The sequence below is a fragment of the Amia ocellicauda genome, chromosome 10 (assembly GCF_036373705.1).
Source record: "Amia ocellicauda isolate fAmiCal2 chromosome 10, fAmiCal2.hap1, whole genome shotgun sequence".
NCBI lineage: Eukaryota > Metazoa > Chordata > Actinopteri > Amiiformes > Amiidae > Amia > Amia ocellicauda.
The window spans coordinates 7,374,048-7,392,433 of record NC_089859.1 but is presented as its reverse complement, the minus strand read 5'-3'; the positions used below and the strand labels follow the sequence as shown (position 1 = coordinate 7,392,433).

At 37.2% G+C, this 18,386-nt stretch overlaps 1 protein-coding gene across 1 annotated transcript in view; it reads left to right on the top strand.

The window, feature by feature from the left end:
* Nucleotides 1-18,386, top strand: part of gabra3 (gamma-aminobutyric acid type A receptor subunit alpha3) — an 81,413-nt gene that overhangs the window by 46,279 nt on the left and 16,748 nt on the right. The window contains exons 5-6 of the mRNA XM_066714825.1: nucleotides 2,047-2,267; nucleotides 17,763-17,845. Coding sequence (XP_066570922.1) covers nucleotides 2,047-2,267; nucleotides 17,763-17,845 — 304 coding nt within the window. The remainder of the gene's footprint in view (nucleotides 1-2,046; nucleotides 2,268-17,762; nucleotides 17,846-18,386) is intronic.

Here is an 18,386-nt window from a genome sequence, read left to right as displayed (position 1 = left end):
TTGTATTTTTTATTTTCATTTGCTAAGGCAAATAAATGTCAAATTATAGGTGTTGTCCAAAATATCTGTGGTAATTAATTAAGGCTTAATTATTAATCAATCTAATTAAGTACATCAGAATATTAATCTCATTCTTTCCTAGTTCAGCAGGTTAGCAGTGAAATATATTTGTTTTGTCCAAAACAATATTTAAAATGCTGAAGAGTTTTTTTTTCTGCTTGCTCCAAACTTCAGTTCTTTTGAGTTTATCTGGAAAATAAATATTGAATATTTCTGGTATTATTATTATATATATATATATATATATATATTTTTTTTTTAAGTTTATCAGGCATATATAAAAGGCATATATTACCCCACAAGCGACAGCTATGAAAATACAGCAATTCAAGTATGCACTTTGAAGAATGCCTTAAGGATTGCACATTGACAAGGCGGTTTCCCAATAAAAGGCATAATGAGTTATAGTAGGATAGTCACAGGGAAATCTTATGGCAACACAATATAGGTACTTAATTGTAAGGACAGTTATTCATAAACTAAATGTCAATTTTAGATAATAAAAAAAATATATATATTATTATGGACTTTATCATCTGAACTGTGTATTGTATTAATTGAATTAATTAAAAACACATCTGAATGCCTCCTCTCTCATTTTGGTTTAATGTTTTTCTATATTAACATGATCTTGAACTCACATTAATTCTTATTGCACGTGGCTTAAGAATGTCGCAACCAAAAACACACACAATGAAAACCATAGCAGTGCTGATATCTGATAAGCTGTATACATTGCATCGCTTGCACATGTGGTGCCCCAAGATAAAATACTGATACACAAAGGCTCAAGACAGACAATAATTAGCTAATTTTTGTCAGTGCCCTTTTCCACTTTAAAGATACATATTCAAACTGCTAGTCCTGAGGATTGGGTCTTGATCTGTCCATTGAGAGGATAAATACAAAAGCTATTTATTATTATATTTCTTAGCAGATGCCCTTAGCCAGGGTGACTTACAATATATTCCACTATTTTTACATACAATTACCCATTTATACAGCTGGGTTTTTACTGGAGCAATCTAGGTGCAGTGCCTTGCTCAAGGGTACGACAGCAGTGTCCCCCACCTGGGACTGGACCCGCAATTCTCTGCTCCAGAGGCCAGAGCCCTGACTGCTAATGCACATTGCTGCCCATGCATTAATAATTGAAAATGTAGCTTATATGTATATTGTTCACATATTAAGCCTTGCTTCAGATTAGATGGTTTGCATGACTGCATTGAATGCTTAATTGTTAAGAGGAACTAGGGGAAACCAGGTGTGTTGGTCGATCTCTATTCTTTTTAACGTGATGTGCATAAAAAAAGTTATCGTGGTGGATTAAAGAACATCCGTATAAGCAATCTGATATTCCTTTCATGTTTGATAATGATCTGTTCGATCTGAAATTCTCCAACAATCCTCCAAGACGCAAGCCACTGCCTTCATGGAGTGCAGATGGTCATTATACAGCTGTGCCCCCGGGCTGATCGGCACATCAATCTGTATCTGCAGAGGAGATATGGGGAACTGTTCTCCATGCAGAAGCAAAGACTCTTATGTAGTCGACCTCCAGGTATTGAGACGGAATACCAGCCTGTTTATTTTTAGGGCAATCACAGATACCCCATGATTTTATGTTTAAATTTCAGATACATTGTTCACTACTATTATGTATTTGTTTTGTTTGATTCTATTATTTATTAATAATAATAATAATAATAATAATAATAATAATAATATTTTGTAGTAGTAGTATATATGTATCTATGGCCTATGTATTATGTATTCTTCCTTATCTTTATAAAAAAAATAAAGAAATCCGGAACACGATTTGCTGTAAAATGTAATGTAAAAAATGTAATTCTGTCAGTTGTAGGCTACAGGAATATATATATGTGTGTGTGTGTGTGTGTGTGTGTGTGTGTGTGTGTGTGTGTGTGTGTGTGTGTGTGTGTGTGTGTGTGTGTTGGTTACTGACAAAATGTCTGCTTCTCCTAGGAATACACCATCGATGTCTTCTTCCGTCAGAGTTGGAGTGATGAGCGTCTCAAGTTCGATGGTCCCATGCAAGTCCTTGCACTAAATAATCTCTTGGCCAGCAAGATCTGGACCCCAGATACATTTTTCCACAATGGAAAGAAATCAGTCGCCCATAACATGACGACGCCTAATAAACTCCTGAGATTGGTAGACAATGGAACCCTGCTCTATACCATGAGGTAAAATCGAACTCTTCTGATTTCCTGGGATTTGTTTAGCTCTTTCTTCTTTCTTCTCTGACTTCAGTTGCATAATTGCCGGTTCCACCTCCTTAATAAGATATGACTTATATCTTTCCCCATTGAATTACCATTCTGTTGCCTCCACTTCCAGAAATTCAAGTTCCTCTGATTTAATAAACCCAGATCATTTAGGTTAATCTTATTTTTTTTCCTTTTTATGTTCCCTGCGTTTAAAAGCATGACCAAAAAAAAACCTGCTGTGATTCTGATGTGTGAAGTGAAATGAACCACGTTACTAAAACTTTCTTACACCTCAGTCTGTTAATAAATGATATATGTACATACACATTTGTGTATTTTTACATTAAGGCACATTTATTTCATTAACAAAATGACAAATAGAGATATAAGCTTGAGTAACAGACTTTTCTGAATCCGAGCTTTTTGGGGGAGGGGGTTTCTTTTATCAGTTCATTAAATGTGGCATATGGTTCTAATATTCCTGGGGCTAAGAATAACATTTGATTTCAGATGGATTATTACTGTGCTTTTGTCCAGTTACTCTTATACACTCACCTAAAGGATTATTAGGAACACCATACTAATACTGTGTTTGACCCCCTTTCGCCTTCAGAACTGCCTTAATTCTATGTGGCATTGATTCAACAAGGTGCTGAAAGCATTCTTTAGAAATGTTGGCCCATATTGATAGGATAGCATCTTGCAGTTGATGGAGATTTGTGGGATGCACATCCAGGGCACGAAGCTCCCGTTCCACCACATCCCAAAGATGCTCTATTGGGTTGAGATCTGGTGACTGTGGGGGCCAGTTTAGTACAGTGAACTCATTGTCATGTTCAAGAAACCAATTTGAAATGATTCGACCTTTGTGACATGGTGCATTATCCTGCTGGAAGTAGCCATCAGAGGATGGGTACATGGTGGTCATAAAGGGATGGACATGGTCAGAAACAATGCTCAGGTAGGCCGTGGCATTTAAACGATGCCCAATTGGCACTAAGGGGCCTAAAGTGTGCCAAGAAAACATCCCCCACACCATTACACCACCACCACCAGCCTGCACAGTGGTAACAAGGCATGATGGATCCATGTTCTCATTCTGTTTACGCCAAATTCTGACTCTACCATCTGAATGTCTCAACAGAAATCGAGACTCATCAGACCAGGCAACATTTTTCCAGTCTTCAACTATCCAATTTTGGTGAGCTTGTGCAAATTGTAGCCTCTTTTTCCTATTTGTAGTGGAGATGAGTGGTGCCCGGTGGGGTCTTCTGCTGTTGTAGCCCATCCGCCTCAAGGTTGTACGTGTTGTGGCTTCACAAATGCTTTGCTGCATACCTCGGTTGTAACGAGTGGTTATTTCAGTCAAAGTTGCTCTTCTATCAGCTTGAATCAGTCGGCCCATTCTCCTCTGACCTCTAGCATCAACAAGGCATTTTCGCCCACAGGCCTGCCGCATACTGGATGTTTTTCCCTTTTCACACCATTCTTTGTAAACCCTAGAAATGGTTGTGCGTGAAAATCCCAGTAACTGAGCAGATTGTGAAATACTCAGACCGGCCCGTCTGGCACCAACAACCATGCCACGCTCAAAATTGCTTAAATCACCTTTCTTTCCCATTCAGATATTCAGTTTGGAGTTCAGGAGATTGTCTTGACCAGGACCACACCCCTAAATGCATTGAAGCAACTGCCATGTGATTGGTTGGTTAGATAATTGCATTAATGAGAAATTGAACAGGTGTTCCTAATAATCCTTTAGGCGAGTGTATATGTCATTTATCACGTTCAGTATCGGATAGAATTTCTAATCAGAACTGGGTAATAACACTCAGGGTTGGACTGAAGTCTTTTGGGTAATGTCCTTGTGGGTTTAGTCAGAACATTTTAGTACATTTTAATATATATAGCAGAATTATTCTGTTTCCAAGGGTACATTTACCATCAAAGAGATTTGAATTCAGAAGAGTATGGTGAACTCTCTTTCAACATTAAGACTTGTAACAGCAATGAGTAAGGTGAGTAAACTTGAAACTTGTACCACTTTGGAAATTTGCATAAAATAAGAATGAACTAGTGACATAGCAATGAAAAAACAATAAACAAATATCACTTATCTTCATATGCAAGGGGGCAGTCATGTCACAACCCAACCTGTCAAGTTTAGAAATAGCAGGTTACAGCTAGTCCCATTGCATACTAGAGACTGAAGTACTTTCATCCACAGTCTCCATTTCTTTTTCTTTTCTTCCAGTATTCATGAACAACTTCTGTAATATATCTGTCATTAAGACCTATTATTGCAGCAGTAGCAGGTTTTACCCAACAGGAAATACTTTTAGTTTGTGTAGCAGTCAAATTCAGATGAATGGCATTTGTGATCAGCAATCCCCCAACCACATTAGTGCTGACATTCATTTCTAGCTACAGAAGCCATTTACTTTTAACTTTTCTAGCTATTAAATTAGAATGTATACTAATTAGAAAAAGTAGTTTGAGCAAGGTGGTCTATATGGACTATTTATATTGTAATCTAGCACCTATTAAAAATGTTGTACAGGTTGTGCTTTTCTATTAATAAAATTACAAATCAGACTGACCCTCTCAAGTCATAAATTGCTGTATTTTACAATCTTAAAATGGAAGCCACAATTCCTGGTAGGCCTTTGAAAATAACAACCAGACTCTTTAGTGTAGTTTTGAGTCCTTGATATAAAATAACACACAGATCTTTATTTTAAATAGTGTCTCGTGATCCAGATACTGAAAATATAATATATATATATATATATATACACTCACCTAAAGGATTATTAGGAACACCATACTAATACTGTGTTTGACCCCCTTTCGCCTTCAGAACTGCCTTAATTCTACGTGGCATTGATTCAACAAGGTGCTGAAAGCATTCTTTAGAAATGTTGGCCCATATTGATAGGATAGCATCTTGCAGTTGATGGAGATTGGTGGGATGCACATCCAGGGCACGAAGCTCCCGTTCCACCACATCCCAAAGATGCTCTATTGGGTTGAGATCTGGTGACTGTTGGGGCCAGTTTAGTACAGTGAACTCATTGTCATGTTCAAGAAACCAATTTGAAATGATTCGACCTTTGTGACATGGTGCATTATCCTGCTGGAAGTAGCCATCAGAGGATGGGTACATGGTGGTCATAAAGGGATGGACATGGTCAGAAACAATGCTCAGGTAGGCCGTGGCATTTAAACGATGCCCAATTGGCACTAAGGGGCCTAAAGTGTGCCAAGAAAACATCCCCCACACCATTACACCACCACCACCAGCCTGCACAGTGGTAACAAGGCATGATGGATCCATGTTCTCATTCTGTTTACGCCAAATTCTGACTCTACCATCTGAATGTCTCAACAGAAATCGAGACTCATCAGACCAGGCAACATTTTTCCAGTCTTCAACTGTCCAATTTTGGTGAGCTTGTGCAAATTGTAGCCTCTTTTTCCTATTTGTAGTGGAGATGAGTGGGACCCGGTGGGGTCTTCTGCTGTTGTAGCCCATCCGCCTCAAGGTTGTACGTGTTGTGGCTTCACAAATGCTTTGCTGCATACCTCGGTTGTAACGAGTGGTTATTTCAGTCAAAGTTGCTCTTCTATCAGCTTGAATCAGTCGGCCCATTCTCCTCTGACCTCTAGCATCAACAAGGCATTTTCGCCCACAGGACTGCCGCATACTGGATGTTTTTCCCTTTTCACACCATTCTTTGTAAACCCTAGAAATGGTTGTGCGTGAAAATCCCAGTAACTGAGCAGATTGTGAAATACTCAGACCGGCCCGTCTGGCACCAACAACCATGTCACGCTCAAAATTGCTTAAATCACCTTTCTTTCCCATTCAGACATTCAGTTTGGAGTTCAGGAGATTGTCTTGACCAGGACCACACCCCTAAATGCATTGAAGCAACTGCCATGTGATTGGTTGGTTAGATAATTGCATTAATGAGAAATTGAACAGGTGTTCCTAATAATCCTTTAGGTGAGTGTATGTATATATATATATATATATATATATATATATATAATTTTTTTTTTTTTTTTTTAAAGCTTCAGAAAATATTTCAAAAGGAAGCCTGACTTTAATAGAAAAGGGAGAGATTGGTTAGGTGACTCAGAACATATCTGTCTCAGCTTCAATTGCTCCTGTTAATTGAGAAGCGAAAATTAACACACCTTAGACAGCAATTCCAATTGTGTAAAATGTCAGCTGGCTATAAAATCTATTGTATCCGAAGGGGAAATAAAGAATACCTGTCGGTTTTGTTCATCCGTAATGATACGTGTGAAACATGTCTACTGAGCAGATATATTCAGGTGCTTTTCACACAAGAAACACAATGAACAGATTTTTCCTCCTTACAGTTCCTGTGTTCCCCATTGAATGTTTTTTCTTTGGTATTTTTCTCCATGTCAGGAGCATTAACCCACCAGATTAAATCTGGATGCGTGAAATGCACTAGAAGACATCAACACGCTGCCATGGCAATCTTGAGGTGACAATCTCTAATACAACTAAACTGATCCAATCTACACCAGTAAGCAGTTTTGCAGAATAGTGATGAAAGAAAAATCAATAGCCAAGGACATGATCAAGCCAGGGAACCTGTGATTAGTTTGCTTGGTGAAAACTATATATAAAAAAATAGTAATTGGCGGGCTAAAGGAAAGTAAGTCCCTATGCAAATATTCCTGCTTATGCTTGTCAGCAGCGCATGCAGATGTTGAATAGCTCAGGATACGCTTTAGGGAGCATCATACATTATAAGGAGCGCTAAGCTGACAGCATAGGGAAGCACAGGTGGCATAGTTGCAGCCCCTTTGGTTTGCATACATATGCTTAAAGTTGAATGAAAGACTCTGATTCAGTTGGATGACTGAAGATGAATGGAGGGCCTGTTGAACCGCAAGAGGGAAAAGTACCACTCACTGGTGATTGCCAGATGAAATGTTCAGTTCTTCTAGTGCATTAGAAAGTCTTTCTGTGATAAGAGACACTTTTTTAGATGTAGACTTAATGTGGAGTGTTCATTTGCAAAAGAGTTGGCAAACCTGCGAGAGACGGCTCTCACTCACTGCCAATGTTAGTCAGTGGGGATTTCATATAATGGCCAAAATACCATTTGTGAAAGAACAGTAGCTAAAAGCATTCACCCCCTGCAGATCTCTTGCTTATATATATGTGTGTGTGTGTGTGTGATATATATATATATATATATATATATATATATATATATATATATATATATATATATATATATATATATATATATACTGAAACTCCTACTGAAAAAGAAATGAATGCATCTGAGAACAAACCAAAATATGTGACATTGAAAGAGTGAAAATGTTAATGGTGATGGGCTGAACACATTGCTAGAAGAACAGATCAAAGACGGACAAAGGAAGTTATTGAATGGATACCAAGAGATTAAAAAATACCTAGAAGACGACAACATAAAAGATGAGAAAATGAAATTATAAACCTTGCAGGCATGACATGGAAAAGAGATGAAGCAAATGGAAACATCTTGGGGAGGCCTTCACCCAGCAGTAGATTGATATAGGCTGATGGTGATGATGAGATTATATTGAAGCACCTTTAGTAGCAATTACATCTGGGAGTCTGTTGGGATAGGTCTCTACCAGCTTTGCACACCTAGATGTAGCAATATTTGATCACTCTTTACTGTTCAAACTCTGTCAAGTTCCCTGGGGAGCGTTGATGGACAGAAATCTTCAAGTCATGCCACAAATATTTGTTTGGATTTGGGTCAGGGCTCTAATTGTGCCACTCAAGGACATTTACCTTTTAATTCTGTAACCATTCCAATGTAGCTTTAGCTGTGTGCTTTGGGTCATTGTCAGTCTGAAAGGTGAACTTCCGACCCAGTTTCAGCTTTCTTACAGAGCACAGCAGGCTTTCCTCAAGGACTTTTCTATACTTTGGTGGCCTCCTCCTTGCTCGGTCATTCCAGTTTGGAGGGACGGACAGATTTAGACAGGGTCTTGATGATGCCATACACCTTCCACTTCTTAATAATCATCTTGACTGTGCTCAAGACCTTTGATATTGTTTTATACCCATCTCTGATCTGTGCCTTTTAACATCTTTGTCCCAGAGTTCTTTTGAAAGCTCCTTGGTGCTCATGGTTGAGTCTTTGCTTTGAAATGCACGACCCAGCAGAGGGAACCAACAGGAACAGCTGAATTTATCCTAAAATCACATGAATCACTGCAATTTAACACAGGTGGAGGCCACCTAACTAGGTATATGATTTTGAAGGCAATTGCTTGCACCTGAGCTAATATAGTAGGGGGTGGAAACGTATCCAATCAAGCTATTTCAGTTTTTATTTTTTAATTATTTTCTGCAGATTTCTAGAATACTTTTTGACATATATATGAGCAGCATAAGACTTTGCCAATCCACTGCTGGATGAAGGCCTCCCCAAGGTGTTTTCACTTCTGTTTCATTTTACAAGATTGCATTGTAGTATAACAGGTACCTTAACAGAAAGTATCAGGGGGTTGATTAAGGCTCAGGAGTTACTTGAGTGGGGTGGGGTCATTGCGTTGGTGTATAACACAAGTGACAAATCTATTGGCCTTGTGAGCTTCTGACCTCGAGTGACATTGAAATGCACAATTTTGTCAGCTTCAAATTAGTCCCCAGTGGACTTCTCTCTACATAAAATAACACTCCTAAAATATGTCTCAATGCAACAACCTTCCTTGGCGTATACCCAGAACTCAATAGAGGGGCATACAGGTTAGATTTTAATTGCACTTTTAGAGCTATATTAGGAAGCTTTCTTGGTGCCTGCTGGCATTGTGCCTTCCTTTAACCTATACTAATCTATCTCCTTCCACAAGGATCAAAGTCAGTCTTATGACAATGGGAGAGGTGGGGGGGAGCATGTTTAAGAAATGTAAGTGGAGGAGTATCCCTTGTGTCAAAATAAAATAATTATAAAACCATTAACACAGTGATTTCAAAGTCTTTTTGCACCATAGTAAAATATACTGCCATGTATCTGAAAGTCTGAAGCTATAAATCGTGGACAATGTATGAATGTATACATATTAAAATTTGACACAATTCTACTTGGTGATGGAAAGAGGGGATGCATTTTTCACTGCATCTGAAAACTGGCCTATAAATCTGTATTTCCTTCCAGCATCCTGTTATTTTATTGCAATGCCTGAGTGTTAAGGATTGATTATGACTGTTGAATTGAAATTTTACAATGTCATTACTTTATAATTCATGACTAATTCAGATAGAAAAGTATATTTCTCTGATATAAGTGACATATTGAATCATAATTCTTGCTGATTGTTAATATATATGCTTGTTAGTGGCACTAACATGCCACTAAACACATCTTGATTTGCTGCCATTTTTAATTGGTTTCCTCCAATGAAAGCAAGAAAAAGCTGCACATAAGAAATCCATACAGCCAACAAACCTGCCTTTTGTCACAGTAAAGTGGCAAAAAGTTGTTAATGTGGGGTGCAGATAATTGTTTGAAATTATTTGACATCACACTTAATTAGTCTGATAATATAATGGACTCGTTTGTAACCCAAAATGACCTCTGATTAACACCAGTGACCAAGATAAGCAATCACTTTTGTGTAAGGACAGGTCTCAATTAAAATGGATTAGGCTTCATGCAATAAAGACATACCACTAAGGAATGTTGACTCGATTAGCATTATTTTCTAAAGTGGACACAGAAACCTCAGTTAGTTGGCATACAAGGATGGTAAAAGATGATTTTCAGTTGGTCTTATGAATCATTATAATCATTAGATCTTTAATGGGGTACAAGATTTATATAATCATTAAAAGTTAAACATCATAGCTGTTTATTAATAATTATTTTGTATTATTCAAAGAGTCCATAGTGATTACATCATTTCATTTTTTTATTTTGGTTTTTGCATATGTGTAAAGGGCATTTTAAATCTCATCTCATTTTAAAATGTCAGTGTCAGGTTAACTCATGCTAAATCAACCTTCAACATGTTTGAAAGATGTTGATGCACTTGAGTCATTTGCAGAGATATTGAGTGTGATGGCTGGCCATTTTGAGACTTATTTGATGGGGGAATTTTGTGACATCACTTTTACTCTCTTCACTACTTTCCATGCAGTCTCCTACAGAGCTATTTATTTAATATTTATTATTTATTGATAACCTTGCTTATGATGTATATAATCCTACGGATGCAGACATACAGAAAATAAATCAAACCAACCACCACATGCACATGCCATGAACTGAATGATATGCAATGATAACATGCTCCAGGGGTAATTTCAATTATGTTAGTGGTAGTTTGAAATTGTCCTCTTGGCACAAGTACAAATAGAATACTAACAATTAAAGCATTAAAAAGTAAAATGATATACATGTATTTTCTTTGGCGAATGCACCTTGTTCGAGAAGTCTAAAATATCCTAACGTAATAGGTCAAAGAAATGGATAGATTTTGAGAGAGTTTTTTTTTTTTCGTCAGTCATTTCAAGGTCAAGTTGCTGCAGCTGACAGCTGAGGAAGATCTGTGAACACATCCAAGGTCAAAAGTGGCAGCTGTATCCAGAACTCAATGCATCATCTTGGTACATGATCATTCTGTAGTAGTTCTTTGCAGTCTAAGCGAGGGAACTGTGCTAGTAAATACAACGGGGAAGTGCAGGGAAGGAACAACCCGGTGATCGTTTTTTTACGTTGTCCGTCGTCTTTGCGCCAATAAAGACTTGGGTATCCTTTAAGCAGAAATTGGTGCTGAGCGCTATATATTTAATCAATTCTGAATTCAATCCAAAGTAGGGTGCAAACATGTGTAATCCATTTTATGTCGCAAATAATTAGAGGAATGATATGTGGAAATAATGACAGAAAATGTCCTACATACGCCTGTTTCTGCTGCACAGACTTTCTCATACTCCATTTTTTCTTTTGTAAGGCTTCTGTCTTAATAAAGTTATTGATATAACTACACCAACTGCTGGATTATGTTCATAGGAAACATCCTGCATCTTACAATTGCTGACAATTATTGCTCAATTGCCAGTGTTTGTGTGTGTGTGTGACTGCAGTTCAGTTATCAATTGATTCTATTGCAAATCACATTTCCTATTGTTTGTCAGGACTGACAGTGGTGATGAAAACGGCTGAAAGAAATCCATATTGCAAAAAAAAAAAACACAACTGTAAGTCATATTAAATGTGAACAAATGAGGGCTAATGTAATTGAACTGTGAAAGTTGGACAAATGGCAAGCCACATTTGGAGACTTATTTTGCGGTTGTTGTTCACAATGACCACATTACATTTAATCATTCAAATGAATACAAAGTGAATAAAAATACATATTTCATTGGCATTTCCTGCAGCTTCTGTTATGCTTAAAACACCCGATAGGTGGTGCTGGAACTCCCTCCATCTTGGGAGCCTCTGTTGTGTTTTTGATGTGCCTGTTTGGATAAGCAGGTCTTTTGTTTTTGTCAGCTTCCTTCTCAGAGGTGAACGATTAAAGGGTTTGAAGCGAGAGAGTCCTTTTAATGTGAAGTGTCATGGGCAGCCTTTCGTTTTCAAAGCAAGGAGGGGAAAAAACATTATTGTATGCAAATAGTACAATTAATTAAAAGAAAGTAAATCAATAAACAGCTTAAGGATACTTAGTATAAGGAGTGAGTTTGGTGTTTTCGTTTATTAACATAAATGTGTTTTTTTCCTGCTGCTTTAAAAAAAAAAAAAAAAAAAAAAAAGTACCTGCGCCATTTTGAATTAAACCACTTTGTGAATTAAACCAAGAACACTTTAGTTCCCAATATGTGCGTGTGTGTGTGTGTGTGTGTGTGTGTGTGTGTGTGTGTGTGTGTGTGTGTGTGTGTGTGTGCATGAGGTGGGTGTTAAAGTGGAACCTCTTTGAAATATAATCTTTAGTATTTCAGGAAGATGAAAGAGAAATCTTCATCTTCTTAATTCTTCAATGTTGTGAAAGGGATTTGGAATGAATATAAAATCATGAAATAATGTCATGCAAATATTTTGGCACTGAAATGCAATCCATCCAAGTCCATATTAGCTTTGCTTTCTGTATGGATTTTTCTCCCTTGACTGAGCTGAGGAATTATTTTGAAACAGATTTGAACCTTTTTAGTCTAACCTCAAAAATAGGGAGAAACAAAGCACTAATATATAAATGTAGAAAGCAATTAGCAAGTCTGAGCATATGAAATAACAATACAATAAAAAAGACTGCTCATATTATATTCAATCTACAATAAAATCACTTTATAAAGATGATCTGTGTTTAAATTGATTCTCTTCCCAAAAGTAATTGTTTAATAATGGGACAGTTAGCAAAATAAATCATAGCAATATGAGGGGCATCGGCCAAATGGATGTAACTCCACAGTGGATCACATCATCAGTGGAAAACATTTGCAAGGATCTGACATAAAATGGATGCTCTGTGTCTGAAAGTTTTGAAGAACGATCTTCCTTTCTGGTCTCATTCTGTAATCATAACTTTTCATACGCAATGACTGTTGAACAGATGTATATCATCGTTTAGTGAGGAAAAAACCTGCATTTAACAGGTAAATCACAGGTGTTTCCATCTTACAGTTATTTAAAGCAAGGCTTAAAGGAACATGTGTATTATGGCTGCCACCTGGACCACTATCCCAGGAGATTTTAAGACATGACAGTTTTGAAACCTGTGCTTAAATTGGCACAAACAACAGCTTAAACTCATTTTTTTTTACCCATTATACAGCATTAAACTAATTGAGTACACTTTTGATTTGAATAGTTTCCTTTTTTGTTGGTGTAATTGTTTTTCACTCAACATTGCTCTTCAAACATCATCATGAAAGCTGATCTGCTGTTTGCTGGGTTTGATTGCCCGCCAGTAAAATATCAATTAACTGAATGTTTAATTGGGTCAAATGTTTCCCATTTGATATTCCACTACACAATCAATACTCAAACGGTTATTTAAAATATATTCTAGGTTTCACTCATCTGTAAATGTTAACTTTGTTAACCTAGAAATGGTTTCTTGCAGTATCCAGCAGAAGATTTGCTACAAATGAAAAGAAAGGTTATGGCAATAGTTAAGCCTGCTACTTTGCAACCTTTGATTTCTGTTTGGTAATGGAGGTACACAGCACAAAGCACTCAGACTGTTTTCCAAGCCTACTAAAAATAAGGACCTTTACAGGGTTTCCAGGCAACAAGGCATTGTCCCTGATTAGCATGATATTCTCCTCTTCTTAGGGCAATTGCACAAGGGCAACATCTTATGTTAATGGAGCCACTTCGTTTACAGCAGTTTTGAATTTAAATTTGAAACATAAGTCTACAAATCACCTGGCAACAGTCGATTTCTTTGGCATGAGGTCATCCAACAGATAGGTGTGGAGTTTTAGGAGTCATAAAATTGCTTGAATGGCTGGTGTTTTTTTCTTAACTGACTCCTGCTGTGTTTTTTTTTTTCTTCTTCTTGAAATACAGTTTAGTTTAATGTAGCAGGAAATTAATAACTGAGTGCGTATCCATGCTTTGCGACTCATAGCATTTAAGCTTCACTTCCACAAGTCATTTTTAATTACAGTAATTACTAGGCTACACCCGTGTTAATTGCAGTATGCGGTATTCACTCCTACACCTTGTATTATTGTGCACACGGGGTCAGTTCGTAGAAAGATATCATTTTGATTCTTCTGGACAACCGTTTGAGTTAAAGCTGTTAAACTAACATCTTAATGACCTGAACACCAGGGACAATTAACTGGTTAAGAATAGCTGTAAATGTTGAATGTGTATCAGATTAAAAAGTCACATTGATTGCAGTATATGCCAGTTACAATGTGAACACACTTCTGAAATCTGAAACCTCCGTCCATTTAAACTATCCATCAAGTGTTTGCTAGGTTTAGATTCAAAGCCAAGGAATTGTCCTCACGCTAAATTAAGCTGCCTAAATCAGTGAGAGCATTTGCTTTGAGAGACTGAGATAATTACAACATCTAGCGGCCCCACAAATGCTTTTCAGACTTCAGTTTGCTAATGTGATGATCGTTCATTTTAATATAAAGAAATTAATACATCTGACACTCTAATTATAGGATGCCAATACCTCTTTAGAAGGAGAGGAGTTTGGGTCTTTTGTTGAGGATGTATTTCCACAGTGGAATATCATCTGCTGTTAAAGACTGAGACAATATGAAAGAGGCTGTGTAACACTGAAGGTGAGAGAAACTGAAAGCAGGGGATGAGGAGCTGTAGAAGATTAAAACTGTGGAGATCAACCAAAACCACCTCAAAAGCCCACTATATGCATAGATACTTGTTCTTTGGTGTTCCGGCATTGTAATCAATATATATGTTAAATGAAGTGCCTAGATGGTAGGAGCAAGTCCCATGGGCTTCTTTTTTTAATGGCTGAGTTCTCCTGCTTGTGGATATGAGAAACTACATGCACCTTCGGGATATTAATTAATTAGCGTCAGTTGTAAAGTATTCTTTCCCAAGGAGTACAGTTCATTAGCAATGCCGAGAACATCATAACCATTATGTCTGAAAATTACCCGAAAGGTAAAGAACATTACTCCATTAAACGCTTGTAGGATATAGTAAGGTCTTTGAAAAGTAAAGTGTTTTAAAGGTGATGTTCTAAATAACAGCTCAGTATGGTTTGATTTATGTGTTGTTGAGAAAAAAGGATAAAAAAAAAAAAGCCCGCCATAAAATGTGTGCCTTTAACCCTAATGTTGAGGCAAGTATTTGGCCTATTACCTTCATTGAAGACAGGAAGTCAGTCCTGATATCATTTAAGCAGAATTTCACACAGAAGTTGGCAAACACAGACACTGTTATAGTAGGGTGCTTTAAGATCAGAATATAATGAAAAGTCTGTCTCAGCTATTCTGGGCTTAACCTGAAAGCTCCTGTCAAGGTAAGCAGAAGGCTCTGTGTTCTTTGGTCTCCTAGAAAGCAGCTCCCTATGGTGCAAACAGGTTTTCTATAAATGTTCATATGCTTACTCAGCATCCTGTAATGCCTGCTTCACCCTGTCACTTGGCTAGGGAGACAGGGAGCTTATGTCTTCAAAATGAGCTATCCTGAAAAACTGCAAATTCACTTGCAAGCATTTGTATCAGATCATAGTTCTAAAAAAGTGACTTTTACGAATCTTGTTCAGAGTTATTTTACCATGGGAACAAAAAAAAACTTGCATTTTTACAAAATGGTTGAAATGATTAATTCGGTGTAATTTCCAGACAGGTGTTTAGTGACAGGTATCACTTCCCTGTAGTTTTTTTATATATATTAACCTTTTCCTTAACAAGCATGTCCTTTGGGTGAGGCGATGGTCCTGGGAAGGTGACTATTGCAGCTGATTTTCATTCAGAGAGAAGAGAAGCTGGGCTCGCACCACACGTTTCAACAGGAGTGATTTATAGCCCCCTGAATGTCAATTACATTGTCATAGTCAGCAAATGCCATCCCAACCGTTCTTCATCAGCCCTAAAGATTTTAAAATTAACCAGTTCAATGTCATCGGCGTTGGCACTTTCGACCATAAATCACAGTTAGTGGGGCATTGCAGGTGAAGGAGTACTAATTCTTTCATTTCCATTAGTATTTTCCAGTTTGTGTAGCGATTAGGTGTCTGTGTGTTTAATGAATGTTTTACTCTACAGTTTTATAAATAAAATGAAAACAGAGGGCCCAGCAATCTTATAAATAGGTGGAAGTAAATATAGGAATTAGGTTGCGGTGCCCTTTGATGCACAAAGGATGGAAGGTATGTGAAAGAAAAGGCGGCAGACCCATGCTTTGGTTGTTGACGTGCGAAGATTTCTCAAGAAGCAGGCAGGATGAGGTTCCTGAATCAATAACTAATCAGCGAGGCTAGCCTGATGTGTAGCCTCGTGTGCAGCCTGATGTGCGGAAAAACAGACTTCTTAAAAAGAAATCTATTAAACACCCAGGAAATATATATTATATTTATATATTTTCTCTGCACCTAAAACGTCGCTGCAGTTAAGAGAATCAAAGAGTGTCTGACCATGAAACTGACAGATTACCAGCAGCAGTATTACAGTAAAAGGAAGGATCCTGAAGGGGCACGACAAGCGACCGTGTTCAAGTAGATTTTCAACTAAGTACAAATGTCAGGTCATTCTCTTAACTAAGGATGATGTCAAGAACGGCCTTGTAGGATGCGATGCCATAATCCATGCAAGCCCAAGAAGAGTTAGACCAGCTTGACACCCTGAATATTGCATTTCTGCCAGAGGTGTCCCGTGCACAGAAACAGTCGTTGCGCTTTATGCACACTTTCTAACTTTGGACTGTTTTCACTGACACAATCCTTTTTTTAAATGATGTCTAGCGATCACCTTCATGTATAATTGGATTACCTTTTCTTGCTTTTTATGGATTCCAAGGGTTTTCCAGAAAGATAAGACAATGACGAATGAAAGAATTCCATTCAGCTCATCCGGCTCATTTAGTTGCTCATATTAATTAATCCCAAAAGTGCATCCAACGGTTTCTTTGCAGGATCCCAGTGATTTAACTTAAACAACCTGGCTGGGTGCTGACTTCCAGATTAAAACAATTGCTTGATTATTTTCTTATTTATGTGTCATTACAATCATTTCTGTTTGTTTTGCATAAACATGATATAATTGTCTTTGGGACACACTAAATCAGGAAAATCTTTAATCATGTGGCACTAACAGTCTCTTTTTGTTCTGTGCTTTAACATAAATTGTATAATGTTAAGGCAATACTTCCCATAACACACCTGTGTACAGTGTTTTGTTGAGCATATGAGGAGAAGCCACAACCAATGATACCTATCAAAATCACAGAATTACTTTTGATCCAGTTATCTGCTGAAAGAGATGGTGTCCATCTCATCCCTAAACCTCATCACATGTCTATTCCCTTCAACTTGTTATCTGCTTCAAGGCAACAAAGAAAAGCAATTGAAAGCCCCTGCAGAAAACCACTTTGTCACATTTTTAGTTGAAGGTTGTGCTGTTGTTATAAAGGCCCACCTTGACTGCACTTGGTTTACATTCGCCCTTTTTCCCAGAGAAATGATAGAAAATTGCCTGTAAATGTATTGGGGTTTGTGTCTTTCTATTTTTGGTTCGACTTTTAACTTTAGAAAGATTGAGTTCCAGTGTTAGAAGCTGCGGTCCAAAATGGGCAGATTTTCTAACTCCAATTGTCCAAACTTCATCTCTAATTTTCCAAAACTACATTTAACAACTGCCAATATGTAATTAATGTATTTACCGATAATTAAACTGCTTAAAAATGAAATATTTGTTGCGCATGTTCACCAAGAGTAAATACATTGATTTAAGTGTTTGTTTTTTGTTTTCTATAATTGCAGGTTAACAATACACGCCGAATGCCCCATGCACTTGGAAGACTTCCCAATGGATACCCATGCATGTCCATTAAAGTTTGGAAGTTGTAAGTTTCTCTATGTTCCATGGTGTTTTCCTTTTTTTCCTTATGTATTTTTTTTTCCGACAACATGTAATTATCCATTATAAACTAATGGTCCATTTTATTACTTGGAATACCACAAATATGAAAGATATATTAGGTTAGTATTAGGTGAATCCATTTTGTTCAACACTATACAATAAGGATATCCAGCAATTTACAGTCACAGACCAGCAAGTCACATTTCAGATAAAAAAATAAACTTAACATACCTGAAAAAGCCCTCATTCCTATGGTATAGTTTGATATAGTACAGTACTGTATACATGCACAACAATTATGTATTCCAGTAAAAATAAATGTGTATTGTTCTTGAATGTTTACTCCAGCAATGGCTTCTTAGTTTTGATTAAAGCTGCATTAATATTGCAGTCTGTGGTAAATAGCAGAACTAAAATAAGACAAATGTTTATTCAAGACCTAAATAACGTATAACCAATTACAAGGGCATATACATGAAGTAGCTTTAAAGCCGAAGCGTAATCACATTTGATTAAGTGTGTTT